The 21,870-nt window shown below is 43.4% G+C and overlaps 1 protein-coding gene across 8 annotated transcripts in view; it reads left to right on the plus strand.

Moving 5' to 3' along the window:
- The window catches only part of LOC132866485 (adhesion G protein-coupled receptor L1-like), a 109,933-nt gene that overhangs the window by 60,736 nt on the left and 27,327 nt on the right, over positions 1 to 21,870 (plus strand). For 7 of the 8 annotated variants that reach the window (XM_060899288.1, XM_060899289.1, XM_060899290.1 and 4 more), the window contains 8 exons: positions 1,623 to 1,732; positions 9,752 to 9,959; positions 10,096 to 10,360; positions 16,399 to 16,726; positions 16,938 to 17,225; positions 19,903 to 20,006; positions 20,209 to 20,394; positions 20,492 to 20,530. In XM_060899288.1, the coding sequence (XP_060755271.1) occupies positions 1,623 to 1,732; positions 9,752 to 9,959; positions 10,096 to 10,360; positions 16,399 to 16,726; positions 16,938 to 17,225; positions 19,903 to 20,006; positions 20,209 to 20,394; positions 20,492 to 20,530 (1,528 nt within the window). Of the gene's footprint in view, positions 1 to 1,622; positions 1,733 to 9,548; positions 9,598 to 9,751; positions 9,960 to 10,095; positions 10,361 to 16,398; positions 16,727 to 16,937; positions 17,226 to 19,902; positions 20,007 to 20,208; positions 20,395 to 20,491; positions 20,531 to 21,870 lie in introns of those variants that run through there. The other variant, XM_060899291.1, reaches the window with a different exon arrangement.

Consider the following 21,870-nt stretch of genomic DNA (forward strand, 5'->3'; position numbering starts at 1 on the left):
TGGTACTAACCCGCCGGTTTGCTAAGCGGCTAGGAGAGTAATTCTGATGTGCAGACGGATTTGGTGGCATAAATCACAATAAAATGTGTGAAACTGTTCACATAAAGTTGAACCCAAGCCCAGGATTGAGCGACGATGTAGTTTTGAAATATTATTTTTACGCAGATAGCAAGGGGAAGACGACAGCGGTCTAAACAAAGGATTCAAATGCATCTGCTGTCATCATAGTGACGAATTTAGTGGTTAGTTTAAAGGAATTTTAAAAGAAAAACACACTTAGCTCGACACACAGATGGACAATAAACCATCCGTGCTAGTTTTATCGTCCCGACTGCGAGAGGATTTTTTATTATGCCATAAAAAACAGCGCAGCAAGAACCTGCTCTCACTGACACAGTCCTAAAGCGATTAGCCAAATCATCTGTGTTATATTTGACCGAATAATCGATTACTGCAGCCCTAGTGTGTGTGTGTGTGTGTGTGTGTGTATGTGTGTGTGTATGTGTGTGTGTGTGTGTGTGTGTGTTTGTGCGCTCTCAGTGGCGCCATGGTGTCTCTCCTCTGTTTGTGCTGCTGCTGCTTCCTAGAAGAGCAAATCAATTTTCACTCGCTTGCTCTCTCCCATTACACACACACACACACACACACACACACTAAGAGCTCGCCATCTTCATTTAAACATCCAGCAAAGAGCGACTGAGAGAGAGAGAGAGAGAGAGAGAACGATGAGAGGAAGCGTGATGAGATCCAATTCCCCCAGTCCGAGTGCTCGGGGGGGGGCTGTGAGGTGTGTGGGGTCTCATCCCAACACCCCTGTGGTAAATTAGCAGTATGTGATCTCAGCATTAACAGAAAACCATAAAAATCTCACAGGGCTGTGAGCATCACAGGAACAGCAGTGTTTGGGCAAACAGAAGTGTGCTGAAAGTGAATGATGAAACGTTATTTCACGCGTCTGATCACTGGATGGGAGGCACGGTGGTGTAGAGGTTAGCGCTGTCGCCTCACAGCAAGAAGGTCCGGGTTCGAGCCCCGTGGCCGGCGAGGGCCTTTCTGTGTGGAGTTTGCATGTTCTCCCCGTGTCCGCGTGGGTTTCCTCCGGGTGCTCCGGTTTCCCCCACAGTCCAAAGACATGCAGGTTAGGTTAACTGGTGACTCTAAATTGAGCGTAGGTGTGAATGTGAGTGTGAATGGTTGTCTGTGTCTATGTGTCAGCCCTGTGATGACCTGGCGACTTGTCCAGGGTGTACCCCGTCTTTCGCCCGTAGTCAGCTGGGATAGGCTCCAGCTCGCCTGCGACCCTGTAGAACAGGATAAAGCGGCTACAGATAATGAGATGAGAATGAGAAGGATCTCTGGATTACCCCCCGATCAGATTTTCACCACAGTGTTTAAACTCAAAGCCAAAAACATCTCAGAGGAGCAAAAGTGAAATCTGAGAGCTGGAATTGCACGAATATGCAAATCAGCTCATGACAGTCAAACACACACACTTTCACAGTTTTTATTGTTTTATGAATCAGACGGCTGCCGCATCAAAATGTGATTTTATTCCAGGAACGTACCACCTCGTCTCGTTCACTCTCTCTCTCTCTCTCTCTCTCTCTCTCTCTTTCTTTCAGGTGTAATAACCGGACTCAGTGTGTGGTTGTTGCCGGAGCCGATGTGTTTCCTGATCCCTGCCCTGGAACATATAAATACCTGGAAATCCAGTATGAGTGTGTGCCATACAGTAAGTACACACACACACACACACACACACACAATTGCAATTGCTTGGTGTCACACATATATACAAAATGTGATTACATGCTCTCTCTCTCTCTCTCTCTCTCTCTCACACACACACAAACACACATTTTCAGCAATCTTTCCTCCTTCATCCAGTGTACAGTCCATCCCCTCACTTCTCCTTTTCTTATCCATGCCTATATGCCTATTGTTGCCTCTTCTTTCTTTCTTTCTTTCTTTCTTTCTTTCTTTCTTTCTTTCTTTCTTTCTTTCTTTCAACCTTCACTTCTCGCCTCCATTCTGCTCCTCTCGTCTGTTATTAATAATTTTCTCTTCCCTCTCTTGTTATTTTCTGTACTCTTCTGTTTTATTTTTTCATTATTTACATCATGTCTCTCCTTTTTCTTTTTTAATCACTTCTCTCTTTTCCTCCTCTCTTCTCTTCTTTCACCCATTTTTTTTTACCTATCCTTCCTTCCCTCTGCCCCTCCATCCCTGGCTCGACCCCTTCCCTCTCTCCACTCCTCCGCTGGGTGTGATTGGTTTTGGGCACTTGGGTCTGATCCTCTTTTCCTTCCATAGGGGGCGCTCTGGAGCACCTGACCCTTTTCCTCTAATGCAGTCAGTCTGTTCTTCCTGTCCTCCAGGAGCGGAAGCTGTTTACAGATACGGCGATGCAGTTGTTCATTCATTCTTCATTCTGTTCTGCATTTCTCTCCTGCGCGTTTTGTTACAGCGTTCACAAGCAATACGCTCATGCTTTATTTCTAACGAAAATAAAATCTCCCACAGATTTCAGCTTCAGTGACTCAGAGCTGCATTAACTCTCGGTTTTGAGTTTCAGGCCCGACTGCAGAGTGTAACGGTACGACCCAGCATCATCCGCCATTTTCATTCCGCTCTCTGTTTCAGCAGATTGTGGCTTAGTGTTTACTCGTGTGTGTGTGTGTGTGTGTGTGTGTGTCCTCACAAATCAGCCTTGGTGAGAGATGTTGACATGACCGTACCTTGCATGCGTGTGTATTCAAGCAAATGTGTTGCCATGGAGACAGCTGTACCATAACAGCCGACCACGCTTAATGTCCAGATTGAACTAAACATACACTAATAATCGTTTTTTCCTCGACATATCATCGTTTTTAATGTTCTGACATTTCATTTTTTTAAGGTAATTGTATATAAATGCTATGAATCATAAAGTCTTTAGTAAGTCCATTTTTATGTTATTTCTACTGTAGTGCTATCTTACATTTAGTTGTTTTTCTTTTTTTTTTCTTTTACACGCTGACACTGGAGACTCCTTCCATAAATGTTAAAGGTCCACTATGTAGGATTCAGTTGATCACGACCACGACCCTCACCCCTCCTTTTCTAAGTGTGTATCAGAACGTACGGTGGACATCAGGTGCCATAGTGTACTCCAGTACTTACATTCACGCTCTTGTTTTTTCTCATGCTAAATAATAGATAGATAGATAGATAGATAGATAGATAGATAGATAGATAGATAGATAGATAGATAGATAGATAGATACTTTATTCATCCTGAAGGAAATTAAGGCATCCAGTAGCTTATATGACACACAAACAAATGCAAAAAAAAACCCTCACAGAAGGCAATTGTGAGATGATCACACATTCGAGGCAGTATGCCTAGTGGAAGTGGTTCAGTAGGATGCTGTGGTAGAATAGAATATAAACAGCAACAGAATACAAGAATGTAAACAGCAATAGAAATGAACTATACAAATCCTTAAATACCGTAAACAAATACTATAATTAATATTAAAATATATTTTTAAAAGGGTTATACATAGGGGCTAGACCACAAGTTGGCCTAGTGGTTAGCGTGTCCACATCTCAACCGGGAGATCATGAGTTCTGTTCGCGGTCGGGTCATACCAAAGTCCATCAGAAAAAGGTACCTATTACCATCTGGCAAGGCACACTGCGATAGAGATGCAAGTAGGGAAGTCAAACTCTTGGGGTTACCAGAGGAGTAGCCCCCCACTGTAACCCTAGCTGTATAGGCGAGAGGCCGAGGGCTATGGAAATGGAGATTGGCACCACACCCATGTGCCTCAAAAGAGCTGGTTAGTACTGGGATAGGAGACTGCCTGGGAAGACCAGATCCTGATGTGGAAGGGACTTTGACTTGACGTAGGGGCTAATATAGCCAGTAACGTAAAAAAGATAGTCTGGGTGTAGGCTGAAATGATGTGATGGGGACAGAGTGAGGCAGACTCATGCCCCAAAGTCCAGTTCACCCCTCCCCTTCTGTGCTGAGTTGAATAGCTGGATGGTCCTGGGGGAAAAAGGACCTCCTCAGTCTGTCTGTTGAGCATGACAGCAACAGAAGTTTGCCACTAAACATGCTCCTCTGTCTGGTGAATATACTGTACAGAGGACACTGGCCAAACAGACTGGTAAAACATTAGGAGGAGTTTGCTGCAGATGTTGAAGGTCCCCAACCTCCTTGGGAAATAGAGCTGGCTCTGCCCCTTCCTCTAGAGTGCATCAGTGTTCACTGCTCAGTCCAGTTTATTGTCCAGATGCAGCTCCAGGTATTTGTATGTCCTGACTACCTCCATATTGACCCCCTCATTGGAGACTGGTAGCAGAGGGGGGCTGGACCTCCTGAAGTCCACCACCATCTCTTTGGTCTTGGTGGTGTTCAACTGCAGGTGTTTTTTCCTGCACCATTTCACAAAGTTCTCCACCAGGCTCATTCACTCACCCTCCTGTCCATCCCTAATACGTCCCACTGTTGTAGTATCATCGGAAAACTTCTGCATGTAGCATGGTTCAGAAGTGTACTTGAAGTGAGCAAGACAGGGGAGAGCACAGTTTCCTGTGGCTCACCAGTGCTGCTGACCACAGTCTCAGATGTGCAGTCCCTCAGTCTGACAAACCGAGGTCTTCCTGTGAGGTAGTCTTTTACTCAGGACACCAGGCGTGGATTCACTATCATCTGCAACAGCTTGTCTCTCAATAGAAGGGATTGTATGGTGTTGAAGACACTGGAGAAATCAAAGAACACTATTCTCACAGCACCGCTCCCTTTATCCAGGTGAGAGTACACCCTGTGTAGCAGATAGAGGATGGCATCTTCCATGCCCACATTCTCTTGGTAGGTGAATTGCAGTGGGTTAAGTATATGGTGAACCTGGGGTCTTGAGATGGAGCAGCGGCCATTCCAGAGTCTTCATTATATGTGATGTAAGGGCAACAGGCCTGAAGTCGCTGAGTTTGCTGGGGTGTGCCTTCTTTGGGACTGGTATGAGGCATGATGTCTTCCACAGTGTAGGTACCCTCCCAGTCTAAGACTCAAGTTGAAAACATGTTGAAGTGGCTCTCCCAGTTCCACAGCACAGGCCTTGAGCATTCTAAGGCATACTCTGTCTGGGCCAGCTGCTTTCCTGGGGTGTAGTCTCCTCAACTCTCCTTGGACCTGGTCTGTGGTGATGATGGGGGGTGGAGAGGCCCCAGGTGTGTCTGATGGCTGATGTGAGGGGGAGGAGTGTGTGTGAAGTGGACAGTAACCAGTGGTTGGTGGGGGAGGTGTGAGGGTGTTAGTTGTGCAGTCAGTAGTGGCAGAAGCTGGTGGGGGAGGTATTGGGGTGGTTGCTGCGGCAATGGTGGTGGCAGAGACAGCAGCAGCAGTAGGGAAATCAAACTTGTTGTAAAAGTGGTTGAGCTGGTTTGCTCTCACCACATCACTGTCTGCCGTGCTGCTGCTCCTCCCACATCCCGTAATGATCTTCATGCCATCCTAGACCTCCCTCAGGTTGTTCTGCTGCAGCTTTTTTCCCCCTTCCTTCTGTATGACTCCTTTGCCTCTTTCAGCCTGACTTTGAGTTCATCCCATACATGTTTCAGCCCCATTTGGTCTTTATTCTTGAGCACCCTCTTCTTATTAAGGAGGTACTTGATGTCACTGGTAATCTAGGGTTTATTATTTGGAAAGCAGTGTACAGTCCTTATGGGAACCACAACATCCATACAGAAGTTGAGGTAGTCAGTTGTGCAGTGTGTGACCTCCTCTGTGTCCTCACCACATGGATCCTGTTGCACACGCCAGTCTGTAGACTCAAAACAGTCCCTCAGAGCCTCCTCTGCCTCAGGAGTCCACTTCCTGAAGGTGTGTGTGGTTGTGGATTGCCTTTGCACACATGGCTTGTACTTCAGCTGGATAAAGATTAAGTTGTGGTCTGATTTTCCTAGCGGGGGCAGGGGGTGGCACTGTATGCATCTCTCATGTTGGCATACATAAGGTCTATTGTCCTGTTTTTCTTGGTGGGACAGTAAACAAATTGATGAAAGTCAGAGAGAGTGGAATCCAGTGTGACATGATTGAAATAACCAGAGATCGCTTTTGTGGAGTGGATGATGTCACATACAGTTTCTTCAAGTGCTTGTGGGGGGATGTAAACACACACAACAATGGCGTGCAAGAACTCTCTAGGCATGTAATATGGCCGGAGACTCACCATCAGCAGCTCCTGCAACTTATAGTCTTTTTAACTGTGACATGTCCTAGGTTGCACCACCTGTTGTTGATGAAGAGCGCGAGACCCCCACCCTTGTGCTTGCCACATAGTTTTGTCTCTCTGTCTGGCCTTACAGTAGTAAATCCCAGTAGATCCACATTAGCATTCGGGATGTTGCTAGTTAGCCATGTTTCTGTAAAGCACAAGAAGCTACAATCCCTGTAGATTTTCAGGTTCCTTACCAGGTAAGCCAGCTCATCAGTCTTGTTAACCAGTGAGTTCACATTTCCCATCATGACTGATGGAATAGAGGGCTTGTAACTCCACTGCTTCTCCAGGCACCTAGCTCTCACCTTAGTGCTGGCTCTGCAACCTCAGTAGTTCCACCTCAGTTCCTCTGGTATAGGGTAAACACCACTGGCATTTCTTCATAGTGCAAGCAGCTGATCTCTTGAATAAACAAGTCTGCTGCTGCCGTTCCATTGAGGAGAAAAAGTCATATCCATAGGGTAGAGTAAAACGCTACACAAAGTGTGTAATCAAAGAGTTTAAAAAAAGTTGAAGAATGTACAAAAGAAATAAAACAGACACGCTAGACCAGAGCTACTGGAAAGGCTGTGACTTGCGTTGGTGCCAATTATGCAGAACATAATAAACATGATCCTCCATTCTTCACCATTTGGGATCTCAAAATTGATCACCAGCTCCAGCAAAATTGGTCACCAGCTCCTTCTTCCTCGTCTTCCTTTCTGGATTCACACTGCTGCTTGTAAAACACGAAACGTAGAAACAGCTCTCTAGAGGTTTGTCCTTTCTGGGCTACTATAGCAGTGCAACATAGCAGCTCCGTGGAAGTGGACCTGCACCCCATGTAGGGGTTTATGGTGGTTTAGGCTAGCCCCCAGTGCATTAGCCCCATCTTTAAGTGTTTTCGCTCCATCAGTGAATTGAACTAAGTTTGATCATAATTTTGATTCTAAGACATCAGTAAAAATAATTTATCATTTGCCGTGACCGCTAGCATGCTGAACATCTTACATTCTTCAGGTGTTTTAGCTCCATCATTGAATTGAACTAAATTTGATCATAATTTTACCTTCTAAGACACCAATAATTGTCATTTATGGGAGCTTTTAGAATTAAGTGTCACAAATTATATATTACCAGCGAACCATGATATGTTTCCTAGAATGATGATTGCCTCTTTAGAATGTCCTGTGAAACTGCTCTGTTGAGCTGCATAGATTTAAACATGCAAACCCTTGCTTTGAATGAGTGAGCTGGTCAGAGTTTCTTCAACTACTTTAAGTTAGTTTACAGAAGTCAAATGAAAAATCCAATCAAGAACTTCAAATTCAAACTTTCCTTGAAAAAAGCGCTGTTCTCTTATGAAGATGGGGCTGAACCACCAGGTGCCCATGTAGATATAAAGGGCTCATTCTAAACTTACGAAAGCACAACGAGTCATAGTTACAGGTGATTATACACGCATGAAAACATACTATATTCCATTTCTGCTCATAGAGCCTACTAAATCCTACATAGTGCACCTTTAAATAAACATCTCCTTACAGAAAACATCACCAGATCAATGATCACACGTTTGTAATCTGTTGATGCAGGGCATCTGCCATGTAAATCCCTGGGCTGTTACTATAGAAACGATAATGTATTTATAGTAAAGTGAGCAGTTGGTCAGACATGCTGTCACACCTAGTGGCCAATCAGAACCCAGGGATCAACAGCAGTGTGTTTCTGTTCGCTGGGAGATCGCAAGAGAAAGCACTACATTTTTTTTTTTTATCAGAAACTGATAAATCCCCGCTCATGGCTAACAACAGTATTCACTGGATAACTTCTGTTTTTAGTAATGATTTATCATCATCATCATCATCAGGTTTATTGTTTTTCTCTCGTTTCTCCACGTCTAGCACGTCTCCACCAGCATCCCCAGGCGAGAGGATGATTGAAAGGAAGGAAGGATGGATGGATGAATGGACAGATGGAGGGAGGGGCTGGGTGGAGGGGTGGAGAGAGAACAGGGGTGGTGCAGGATGTCAGAATGGGGGCATTTATTGATGTAACAATCCTGAAAATTCAGTCATTTATACGATAAAAAGGCGACATGTTGAATTTTTAGCTTCCCTCTTCCCTCCCTCCCTTCATACCCATTCGTTTGAACCCTGCCCCTCCCTCTTTCTCTCTTTCTCTCTCTCTCTCTCACCCACTCTCTCTCCTCTACCCAACATGGCTAACACTGAACGAATTTCCACTTGATCTTTAAAGCTTGAACAAAAATCAGAAGGCTGCTGTGTGAACTGAACTCTCTCTCCTCTGTCTTCTCTTTCCTTGATTCTCTTTCTTCTCTGCCAACTTTTGTCCCTCCTTCCTTCTTTCATTCCTTCCTTCTCTCTCTTTATCTCCGACGCTTGAGTAGAAGTGGACCAAAAAGGTAAAGACCGTGTTAACGCCGCAGTTTCTGCCCGTCCCTCCCTCATTCTTCCTCTCTTTCTCTCTATCCTTCGTTCTGCAAATCCTTGGCCCCTGTGATGTGGTCCGGTTTGATGTAACCTTTCTTCTTCATGCTCTCTTTCTCTCAGCGAGCCAAAAAAAAACCAACAACACACTCACACACACTCTCTCTCTCTCTCTCTCTCTCTCTCTCTCTCGCACACACTCTTATACACACACTCTCTCATCTATCTCTGTCTATCTGTTCATCCATGCACCCACACACACACACACACACACACACACATATGTCTCTGCTGTTAATTTCATTTGCTTGCTGTGTTCAATTTGGACTCCTCAGAGCCAAGCGAAACCTCCTTCCTTCTCCAACTCTTTCTTCTCCTCTTCTTCATCCTTCTTTCCTCCACTTGTTTGTTCATCCTTTTATCCCTTTGCTTCCTTCAGGGCAGTCCTGTTTCATTTCTGCCATTTTATCAACAAACTCCTTCTCTTTTGTAGTATCAGTAATGAATGAAGTGTTCCTGACGTGGTTCAGCCCTGATGTTTGTGTGTGAGTGAGAGAGAGAGAGAGAGAGAGAGAGAGACCTTGAGTTGACCAACCAAAGTTGGGAGTCAGCGACTGACACCTCCCTCAGCCAATAGCGTCCCTCTTTGTGAACTAACCCACATTTCATTGGCTCCAAAGGAAGTTCCTGTTATGTAGCCCCTCCCCCTTTTTGTCTACCTCAACTAACCTTGTAGCCAGTCTGTCTGTCTGTCTGTCTATCTATCTATCTATCTATCTTACATGCACTCAATCTCACCCACACTGTAAGTCTGCTGCTTTAATCATGTTTCTCTCCTTCACGCAAACAGGCAACAACACACACCAGCATCCAACTAGTGATGAAAGATGAATGTGTGTGTGAGTATGAGTGAGAGAGAGAGAGAGAGAGAGAGAGAGAGATTATACTGCATGATCAGTCTGTACCTCAAGCATTCTAATAATCTCACCAATCTTTCTTTTCATTTCTTTCCATCCTGTCTTTTTCTTTTGTCATCTCACTCTCTCTCCTCAGTATTCGTGTGTCCGGGCGCTCTGATTGGTGTTTTGGAGGCAAGTTTGGTGCGGGAGGCGGAGCATCAGTCAGGGGCATGGTGTAAAGATCCCCTGCAGGCTGCTGATAGGTTGTATGTAATGCCGTGGACTCCATACCGCACAGACACGCTGTACGAGTACGCGTCCTGGAATGACTATCGACAAAGCCGAGTCACCACGACCTATAAGTGAGTGCATGCTCTCAGCTTCATTAGTGCTTACAAACAGCACTATAAACATCATGATATAATAATAAAGAGTTTGCTGTGCTGATTCAATGCACGATTTCTAAATGAAGGCATTATGGCTGTGTGCTGTTCTCAGGTTGCCGAGTCGAGTGGATGGCACTGGGTTCGTGGTGTATGATGGCGCTGTGTTCTACAATAAAGAACGAACTCGGAATATTGTTAAATATGACCTGCGAACTCGCATTAAGAGTGGCGAGGCCATTGTTACCAATGCCAACTACCATGACACATCACCATACCGCTGGGGAGGGAAGTCAGACATTGACCTCGCAGTTGATGAACATGGCCTGTGGGTCATCTATGCCACAGAGGAGAACAATGGAAGAATAGTCCTCAGCCAGGTCAGAGACAGAAAGAGACATGGGGGGAAAGACAGAGTCTATAAATCCCTGAGGTAGCGGCACAAACCAGTGGTGGGTTTCCCAAAGGCCTCTTAATGCTTAGAGCATCTTAACTAGTGTTCATTGTGCTGCTCGTTCTACCATTTAACGATAGTTTTTGTGCTATGATGCTTTTGGGAAACTCGGCACAGACCTGGCTAGTTGCCCCAGGAAGACCATGGTACTTGTTTGAGCATGAGCATTATAATTGCCCAAGAAAAACCATCATGGTTGTCCCAGGAAGACAAAACTAAGTGTCCCAGCAAGACCATGCTAGTTGCCCCAGCAAGACTATCAGCAGGACCATGCAAGTCACACCTGCAAGACTATGCTAGTTTCCCCAGCAAAGCACTGCAAGTTCCGTAAGCAGGTCATGCTAGTTGCACCAGGAAGATGACTGTGGCTTTCATCAGCAAGACCATGCTAGTTATACCAATAGACTAGTCTAGTTGCACAAATTGAGCATAGCATAGTTCAGGCAGGTCATGAAGTCCAGCTCAGCCCTCAATCGCAGCTGCAGTCAGCCGATGTAACCGCGATTGAGGGCTGAGCTTGACTTCGGGACCTGCCTGAATTATGCTACATTCGATTTGGTTAGAGATGGTATATTGCTGATGGTATATTGCCTGGGGTCTTTGCTGCTGTCTTAAGCTTTTCCATGTAGACACATGGCAGGTCAGAGAGGTGTACTCTCCCTGCCTCAAGGCTTTCCACGTATGTGAAGGAACAGAGCCACACCACCAAATTTAAGTTGTTGTGATGTAAATAAAATTCTTTGACAAAAGTGGTCCTGACTGAAGTCAGATTATGCTAGCTATAATATTGAGAGTGTACCAGTTCAGTGTTTTCCCCAGAAAAAAATGAAAGCCCTAAATTCTGGCATGATAATATACAGACAGTTGAGCGCCAACAGCGCGAAAGCGAGTGGTGAAGGCGCGAAGCGAAACTGGGGGGTCCGGGGGCATGCCCCCCCCCAGAAAATTTTTTGAAAATAGATGCTCTCAGGTGCATTTTCAGGGTCTCTGAGAGGTTTAAGATCCATGATGATTATAGGATCGATTTTACCAGTGTTTCAGTGATTTCTGACCTCAATAGTATTAATGTAAACACATTTGAAATTTCACCTTAAAGTTCAACATGCAAGTTAAACTGTTTTGTTCTAGATTACTGAGGTCTATGATCGACTGAAAATCTACGGGGATCCCTTAATTACCTATGATCAAGTAGTGTTGTAAGAAAAATGTGCATGAAAATATGAACAGTGGTTTGCTCCATCTTATCCATCTTATGGGTTGTACTAGTGCATCTCAAAAAATTAGAATATTGTGAAAAAGTTCAATATTTTCCATCAGTTACTTAAGAAAGTGAAAATGTTATATATTATAGACTCATTACACATAAACTAAAACGTTTCAAGCATTTTTCTATTTTAATTTTAATCAGTATGGCATACAGTACAAAAACATAAAAAAACCATCTCAAAATATTAGAATATTTCATTTCGAGTTTGAGTAAAACAGTATGAACACAGTGTATCTCTCGGTCTAGTTCAGTACACACAACCACAATCATGGGGAAGACTGCTGACTTGACTGTTGTCCAGAAGATGATCGCTGATGCCCTCCACAAGGAGGGTAAGCCACAAAAGGTCATTGCTGAAAAGGGTGGCTGGAAAAGGTGCACAAGCAACAGGGATGGCCGCAGTCTTGAGAGGATTGTCAAGAAAAGTTGATTCAAGAACTTGGGAGAGCTTCACAAGGAGTGGACTGAGGCTGGTGTCAGTGTATCAAGACCCATCACGAACAGACATCTTCAAGAAAGGGGATACAACTTTCGCATTCCTAATATCAAGCTACTCCTGAGCCAGAGACAATGTCAGAAGTGTCTTATCTGGGCTAAGGAGAGAAAGAAATGGACTGTTGCTCAGTGGTCCAAAGTCCTCTTTTCAGATGAAAGTACATTTTGCATTTAATTTGGAAATCACGGTTCTAGAGTCTGGAGGAAGAGTGGAGAGGCACAGAATCCAAGGTGTTTGAAGCCCAGTGTGAAGTTTCCACAGTCTGTGATGATTTGGGGTGCCATGTCATCTGCTGGTGTTGGTCCACTGTATTTTATCAAGTCCAAAGTCAACACAGCCATCTACCAGGAGATTTTAGAGCACTTCATGCTTCCATCTGCTGACGAGCTTTTTGGAGATGCTGATTTCCTTTTCCAGCAGGACTTAGCACCTACCCACAGTGCCAAAACTACTACCAAATGGTTTTCTGACCATGATATTACTGTGTTTGATTGGCCAGCCAACTTGCCTGACCTGAACCCCATAGAGAATCTATGGGGTATTGTCAAGAGGAAGATGAGAAACACCCGACCCAAAAATACAGATATGCTGAAGGCCACTATCAAAGCAACCTGGGCTTCAATAACACCTCAGCAGTGCCACAGACTGATCACCTCCATGCCACACCGCATTGATACAGTAATTCATGGTAAAGGAGCCCCAACCAAGTATTGAGTGTATAAATGAATATACATTTCAGAAGTTAGACATTTCTGTATTGTAAATCCTCTTTTTAATTGATCTTAGGGAATATTCTAATAATTTGAGATACTGGATTTCTGATTTTCATGAGCTATAAGCCATAATCATCAAAATTAAAACAAAAAAGGCTTTAAATATTTCACTTTACATGTAATGAATATAGAATATATGAAAGTTTACCTTTTTGAATTAAATTATGAAAAAAAAGGAACTTTTTCATGGTATTCTAATTTTTTTGAGATGCACTAGTATGTATAACTAAGATGCCCTGAAAAGAAAAGTAAGGCAACTGCATATTATAAAGTTTAAATTTTGGCACTTTATTAAATGGACTAGATTAAGATTAAAACATATTTAAAGGAAAAGAAAACTTAATTCATACATGTAAGTTTGCAGAAAGATTATGTACTTATAAACACATTCATGAAGAGAATTTGTCAAATGTAGCATAATTGTGAATAATAATGATAAGCGTATTTGGCAGTGTGATGTCACTGTGAGCCTTTAACAAAAGAATAATCCGGAGCCGCCTTTTGTTAAATGGATCCCAGTGACATCACACCGCCAAAAATGCTTATGATTATTATTTGAAATGATGCTGTATTTGACACATTTGGACAACTTCACTTGGTGAGAGTGTTTATAAATACATAATCTTTTGGCAAACCCAAACTAATGGATTAAGTTTTCTACTCCTTTAAAGCAGATTAATTCTCCTTGGCGTTTGCTTGGCCCGATGTTGGCCAACCCTCTCATAGTCCATCTCGCTGCCATCCATGCTGATGTGGATCAAATTGTCCAGCGAGTGCTTTTTGAGCCAGTCGCTGTGATCAAAATTGATGACATTTTCGTTGTGACAGTTGTCTGGTTTTGTGCGCCATCACTCACGTGGGTTTGCCGACGTTTAGTCAACCAATCTTTGATCGAAGCCATAATGATAATAGACGAGGTCAAACTTTTGTGATTAAAATCATTCGGCTTTGTCAGTCTGGTGTGGGACAACATCGGCAGCCAATGAGATCGCTTATAATGAATCGGAAAATTCCAGGATGTCTGACGTTTTCTTTCGATATTTTTATTGGACGGTTTGAACACGTGATCTTGACATAGCCAACAGATTACAGTTTGTTTCCATCATACCACGCGGACATATTACAACCCCGATTCCAAAAAAGTTGGGACAAAGTACAAATTGTAAATAAAAATAGAATGCAATAATTTACAAATCTCAAAAACTGATATTGTATTCACAATAGAACATAGACAACATATCAAATGTCGAAAGTGAGACATTTTGAAATTTCATGCCAAATATTGGCTCATTTGAAATTTCATGACAGCAACACATCTCAAAAAAGTTGGGACAGGGGCAATAAGAGGCTGGAAAAGTTAAAGGTACAAAAAAGGAACAGCTGGAGGACCAAATTGCAACTCATTAGGTCAATTGGCAATAGGTCATTAACATGACTGGGTATAAAAAGAGCATCTTGGAGTGGCAGCGGCTCTCAGAAGTAAAGATGGGAAGAGGATCACCAATCCCCCTAATTCTGCACCGACAAATAGTGGAGCAATATCAGAAAGGAGTTCGACAGTGTAAAATTGCAAAGAGTTTGAACATATCATCATCTACAGTGCATAATATCATCAAAAGATTCAGAGAATCTGGAAGAATCTCTGTGCGTAAGGGTCAAGGCTGGAAAACCATACTGGGTGCCCGTGATCTTCGGGCCCTTAGACGGCACTGCATCACATACAGGCATGCTTCTGTATTGGAAATCACAAAATGGGCTCAGGAATATTTCCAGAGAACATTATCTGTGAACACAATTCACCGTGCCATCCGCCGTTGCCAGCTAAAACTCTATAGTTCAAAGAAGAAGTCGTATCTAAACACGATCCAGAAGCGCAGACGTCTTCTCTGGGCCAAGGCTCGTTTAAAATGGACTGTGGCAAAGTGGAAAACTGTTCTGTGGTCAGACGAATCAAAATGTGAAGTTCTTTATGGAAATCAGGGATGCCGTGTCATTCGGACTAAAGAGGAGAAGGACGACCCAAGTTGTTATCGGCGCTCAGTTCAGAAGCCTGCATCTCTGATGGTATGGGGTTGCATTAGTGCGTGTGGCATGGGCAGCTTACACATCTGGAAAGACACCATCAATGCTGAAAGGTATATCCAGGTTCTAGAGCAACATATGCTCCCATCCAGACGACGTCTCTTTCAGGGAAGACCTTGCATTTTCCAACATGACAATGCCAAACCACATACTGCATCAATTACAGCATCATGACTGCGTAGAAGAAGGGTCCGGGTACTGAACTGGCCAGCCTGCAGTCCAGATCTTTCACCCATAGAAAACATTTGGCGCATCATAAAACGGAAGATACGACAAAAAAGACCTGAGACAGTTGAGCAACTAGAATCCTACATTAGACAAGAATGGGTTAACATTCCTATCCCTAAACTTGAGCAACTTGTCTCCTCAGTCCCCAGACGTTTACAGACTGTTGTAAAGAGAAAAGGGGATGTCTCACAGTGGGAAACATGGCCTTGTCCCAACTTTTTTGAGATGTGTTGTTGTCATGAAATTTAAAATCACCTAATTTTTCTCTTTAAATGATACATTTTCTCAGTTTAAACATTTGATATGTCATCTATGTTCTATTCTGAATAAAATATGGAATTTTGAAACTTCCACATCATTGCATTCCGTTTTTATTTACAATTTGTACTTTGTCCCAACTTTTTTGGAATCGGGGTTGTACTTTGACAGGATCAACACAAACATTGGAAAAAAAGAGCGCTTGTTTAACACAAATATCAATCAGTATGTAAATGGATCTGTTATTTGCTCTCCTCTGTATCTAGTTACTTGTGGGTAGGAAATTTAACGTATCGGTATAAATCTAAGTGTATCGGATTTTAACTCAAGCGACTAAGCGTATCGGCAGGCAGAGCGAGTGTATCGGGCCCGACATGCTAAAACGCTTTGGGGAAAACCATGCAGTTGCTCCGGTCATGATCACAGCCATGTTAGATCCATGAGAAAGACCATGCAAGTTGCTCCAACAAGACCACATTTGTTAAACCAGCAGTGCCATTCATGTCATCAGTTACCTCAGCAAGACCATGTTAGTTTCCCAAAAAATACTATTGCAGTTGTGTCAGCAAGACTATAATTATTGTTTGAGAAGACAAATCTATTTGCACTAGCAAGTCTATGCTAGTTACACCATTGAGCTCATACTAGTTACATCAGCAGTGGCATCCAAGCTGCATCAGCATGCTCTTGGTAGTTAAAAATAAGCAAGAAACCATCTTGCACCTGTGTGTAGCAACTAGGAATTCATTTGTCAAAAGAAGCTTACATTTGAGATAGCTTACAGTGGAGGGTTTCTCAGTGCATCATTGCCCCCTCTGTTCACCATTCTAACTATTTTGTTTGTGCCCTATATTGTGCAGGTGAATCCGTACACACTACGTTTTGAAGGCACGTGGCAAACAGGCTTTGAGAAGCGTATGGCATCGGACGCATTTGTGGCATGCGGCATCCTGTATGCTGTTCGCTCTGTGTACCAGGATGATGACAGCGAGGCGGGTGGGGATTTTATCCTCTATGCCTACGACACACGGCGAGAAAGAGTTGAGCCTGTAAGCATTGCTTTTCCCAACCCATACCAATACATCTCCTCTATCAGCTACAACCCTCGAGACAATCAGCTGTATGTGTGGAACAACTACAATGTCCTGCGCTACCCTCTGGAGTTCAGACCTCCACAACCCACTGCAGGTGAGAGACAGAGAGCATTCTGATGCTTTGGCAATATTGTGTGATGTGAATAAAGCTATACCGAAGTAAATGGTCATAAGTATTAAATATAGCTAGCTGGCTAGCTTTATACCCAAGGGTGTCATTTAACGAGCTAGCTAGCTTGATCATTTGTTAGTATCACTCTATAAACTGAAGTTTTTATCTCTGTCTCCTTCTGTGTTTCTCTCAGACCCTCTCTCCACACCACTCCTGTCCTCCACCACTGCACTTGCTCCCATCTCATCCACAGTATTTTTGGGCTTTAGTCCAAGCCCCCCTCTCTCAGTGACATTTAACCCAGCTGGTTCAAAGAACCGGGGTCGGCCCATCACGGCCTCAGTGCCTGTGACTTTGCGCCCACCGCGCCAGCCTCAAGGTCGCACACCTATGTGTGAGGAACGAGTGAGCCGTGGTGTGCAGTGGCCCCAAACACCCCATGGAGAGAATGTCCAGAGACCCTGCCCAAAAGGATCACTTGGTAAGTGTACAATATGTGTGTCCATGATCCACATCTTGCAAGTGAGTCCAAAAGAAATAGTGTCCCAGTTGGACATGTTTACAGACAACAACCTAAATGCATAGTAAGCAGTAAAGCTTGTGAGGGGTAGCAGGCATACTTGGCACTAGAAGTAACTAACCAGGAATAGGAATAACTGAGAAATGAAGGATCAAGTTGTAGAAATGGCTACAGCTCAGTGAAGCATGCCTATAATGCCAAAAGGCAAGACAGACATCCAGGAACTGTATACAACAGTAAACTTGGGATTTGAGAGAGTTGTGATAGAATAAATGTAGAGCAGTATGTTATAAATCACCAATATTAGGTTGTTGTGGCAAGGACTGCTGACTCTGAAGCACCACTTTAGGGTGGTGAGTCAGGACAAGTGAGAGGCATTATCCTCAAGAGCAAGATACAAACCCTTAGTTTGTCACCAGAAACAAACTAATTACAGAGTTGAATAGTACAGAAAGCAAGCATAGAGAACTTCAGGAAATGGGCTGCATTTATTGCTGGTCCATTTAGGTTCACCAAGCAGCTGTTTGGATAGAAGCACAGTGACCGTTTTGCTTCAGTTTAAACTCACACCCCTAGGCAGGCTCTGATCATCATCTTCAATAGACGAATTCAGCATTGAGGAGACCAGCTGGAAGGTAGTTTAGGGGTTGGTTGATACTGGTGAGCAATCTCCATACTTGAATCGAGTGAAATGCCTGTTAATATCTACAGAGAGTACCCAGAACTTATATGCCAGTTGTGAAGCTCCTGAAGGTAATCTTTAAGTGAGGGAAGACTGCCCAAATTGGTAGGAGGAGAACTTATATGGCATCTGTTTGAATGGGAAGGTATTCTTTTGTGTTCTGTCCTGTTGTCCGATGTACTGTACCTCCTAAGGAATATGTATATTACAACAATGTTCAAAGAGGGGGTACTCAGACAGCACTCCCCTGGCAAGTTAGTGAAAGTAGTGTTAGACTTGCATCATATCACAGGCAAGATAAGTATTTGATTGTGGTGTAATAGACCAGGCTCAGAGACAGAGTGAGGACCCAAGAATACAGAACTGAAATCACAAATCATATCAGATTTCTTAACCAAGCATGGGTTAACCGATCAGATTTGTTAAGCAAGTATGGGTAGTGGTGGTACGGTGGTGTAATGGTTAGCACTGTCACCTCACAGCAAGAAGGTTCCGGGTCAAACCTCATGGCTGGCAGGGGCCTTTCTGTGTGGAGTGTGTATGTTCTTCCCTTGGCTGCGTTGGTTCCCTCTGGGTGCTCCGGTTTCCCCTGCAGTTCAAAGACATGCAGATTAAATAAAATGCACAGCTGCTGGGCTTGCACAAGCCAGTGCATATTTAGTGCCGGTCCCAAGCCCAGAAAGATTGGGAAGGGTTGCGTCAGGAAGGACATCCGATGTAAAAACCTATGCCAAATCAAATATTACATTAGATTAATGACATTTTAACAGATGCTCTTATCCAGAGCGACATGCAACATACCCAGAGCAGCCTGGGGAACAGTTAGGGGTTAGATGCCTTGCTCAAGGGCACTTCAGCCATTCCTGTTGGTCTAGGGAATTGGACCAGTGACCTTTTGGTCCCAAAGCTGCTTCTCTAACCATTAGGCCATGGCTTCCCATGATGATCCACTGTGGCAACCTCTAATTGGAGTAGCCAAATTAGAAGAAGAATGAAGTATGGGTGGTCATGGTACAATCAGGCCAAAAAACAATACAGTGAGTAAAAAAGAGATCAGGCAGAGAGTCGAAGACAATAGAGGGTCAGTGGAATAATGTGACTCAGAACTATTTGAAGTCTGTTTATAAATTAAGGAGTCAGAAAACGAACTGGATACGATGGGCAAAGGTCTTGACACTAGTCTGTAAAATGTCACCTCTGTTGGCAGGGAGGGGTAAAGTCCTGGTATGGTGTTACATATGGATTATGAAAACAATTTTTGGTTAGCAGTCACCTCTTGGGCTGCGAATTCTGACTAGCATTGGCTGCAGTAATTTCATTACATTACAGGCATTTAGGAGACGCTCTTATCTAGAGCGATATACAACATACCCAGAGCAGCCTGGGGAGCAGTTGGTGGTTAGGTGCCTTGCTGAAAGGCACTTAAGTCATTCCTGCTGGTCCAGGGAATCAAACCAGTGACCTTTTGGTCCCAAAGCTGCTTCTCTAACCATTAGGTCATGGCTTCCCCAGTTTTCAACTTGGTCTTAAGCAGGATGGTAAGTTTATGTTGTGTATAAAGAACTCCTGTAAAAAGGCTCCAGCAGGTTGCCAATTAATTCTCCACCTCCAGGTCTCTAGATTAGTGTCTCTAGGGCAAAGCTTCACCTTTTCCCACAATCTGTTATAAATCAGTCTAAAGTCTGGTAAAGGCTATGCAGTATGTTGTCCACAGATGGAAGTCACATCCATCCTGAACACCACCAAGGAGCTAAAAATAAGGTTAGTAGCAGGAAAAACAGTGGCCTCCTCTGGCTGGTGGCTCAGGAGAACTGTATCAGGCAAGATTTTTAAACATCACAAATTTGTTGATGCTAGAGGGTATAAAACTGGGTATCCCAGAACATATTCTTTTCTGAAAGAGGGGATAGACAGCAAAAGACACAGCCTCAACTTTCTCCCTCTGTCTCTCTTTAGGCTTAGCCTCCTACCACTGTTTGGCTGATGAGGTGGTGTGGAACCCCAGAGGTCCGGACCTTAGTAATTGTACATCACCCTGGGTCAGCCAGGTCGCTCAAAAGGTCAGTCAGGGTTCACAGGTCACCACGGGAAATGTGCAAATCAACGCAATTGTTTAAGTACATATACGTAAATGGGTGATTTAATACTATTTGTTGTATTTAATAAAGACTATATCCATTTAATTTAATATTTTATAAATACAGTTTGTATGATTAGTTAAATTCTTGCTTACTCCAATTGCCCACCTTTATCATAATCTAGATAAAGAGTGGGGAGAATGCAGCACATATCGCCGCCGTGCTTGTCAATTACACACGGGGACAGGTGTATGCTGGTGATGTCACTTCCTCTGTGCGTCTGATGGAGCAGCTGCTGGACATTCTGGACTTTCAGCTGCAGGCATTACGTCCTGCTAACAAGGACTCGGCCGCACGCAACTACAATAAAGTACACAACATTGAAGTACACATAAACACACACACGGTGCATGTGAGAGCTCTACATGGAAAAAAAATGATTTTAAACACGTTTCTTTCTATTGCAGCTTCAGAAGAGAGAGAGAACCTGCAGGGCATTTATTCAGGTAAAATTTCTATAGCAACACTAACATCAGAGAAAAGTGATATGGTCTAAAAAATAATATTCCGGTATTTCCTGTCACTGTTTTTCACAAAATACATTTTCAGCTCCGAAGAATTCTGAAAACATACACAAGCTTGAGACTTCCATGTCGAGTTGCTGTTTAGAAGAAACACCATCCCAGCTAATAACAGAAAAGTCCCTAAAATACCTATCTATTTATTGATTAATTAAAAAATTAGAAATTTGTGTAGAAATTCTGAAGAAAACTACAGTGGCATGCAAAAGTTTGGGCACCCTTACTGAAAATGTCTGTTACTGTGAATAGTTAAGTGAGCAGAAGATGAACTGATCACCAAAAGGCATAAAGGTAAAGACGAGACATTTCTTTTCAGCGTTTTCTGCGAGATTTGTGTATTATTTTTGTTTTTTACAATTGGAGAGTGAAAAAAGAAAAGGAACACCATGCGAAAGTTTGGGCACCCCAATACATTTGAGTTCTCAGGTAACTTTTCCCAAGGTTCCAGACCTTAATTAGCTTATTGAGCTGTGGCTTGTTCAAATTCTTCGTTAGGAAAGGTCAGATGATGCAGATTTCAAAGCTGTATAAATTCTCTGACTCCTCAAACTTGTCCCTAAAATCAACAGCCATGGGCTCCTCTAAGCAACTCCCTCGCATTCTGAATAACAAAATAATTGATGCTCACAAAGCAGGAGAAGGCTACAAGAACGTAGCAAAGTGTTTTCAGGTAGCTGTTTCCTCAGATCGTAATGTTATTAAGAAATGGCAGTTAACAGAAACAGTGGAGATAAAGGTGAGGTCTGGAAGATGAAGAAAACTTTCTGAAAGAACTGCTCGTTGGATTGCTAGAAAGGCAAATAAAAACCCCTGTTTGACTGCAAAAGACCTTCAGAAAGATTTAGCAGACCCTGGAGTGGTGGTGCACTGTTCTGCTATGCAGCGACACCTGAACAAATATGACCTTCATGAGAGAGTCATCAGAAGAAAACCGTTCCTGCGTCCGAGCCACAAAATTCAGCATCTGAAGTTTGCAAATGAACATCTAAATAAGCCTGATGCATTTTGGAAACAAGTCCTGTGGACTGATGAAATCAAAATAGAACTTTTTGGCCACAATGTGCAAAGGTATGTTTGGAGAAAAAAGGGTGCCAAATCCCAGGAAAAGAACACGTCTTCAACTCTGAAGCATGGGTGTGGATCGATCATGCTTTGGGGTTGTGTTGCAGCCAGTGGCACAGGGCACATTTCACTGGTCGAGGGAACCATGGATTCGAATAAATACCAGCAAACTCTGGAAGCAAACATCACACCATCTGTAAAAA

The sequence above is a fragment of the Neoarius graeffei genome, chromosome 18 (assembly GCF_027579695.1).
Source record: "Neoarius graeffei isolate fNeoGra1 chromosome 18, fNeoGra1.pri, whole genome shotgun sequence".
Classification (NCBI taxonomy): Eukaryota; Metazoa; Chordata; class Actinopteri; order Siluriformes; family Ariidae; genus Neoarius; species Neoarius graeffei.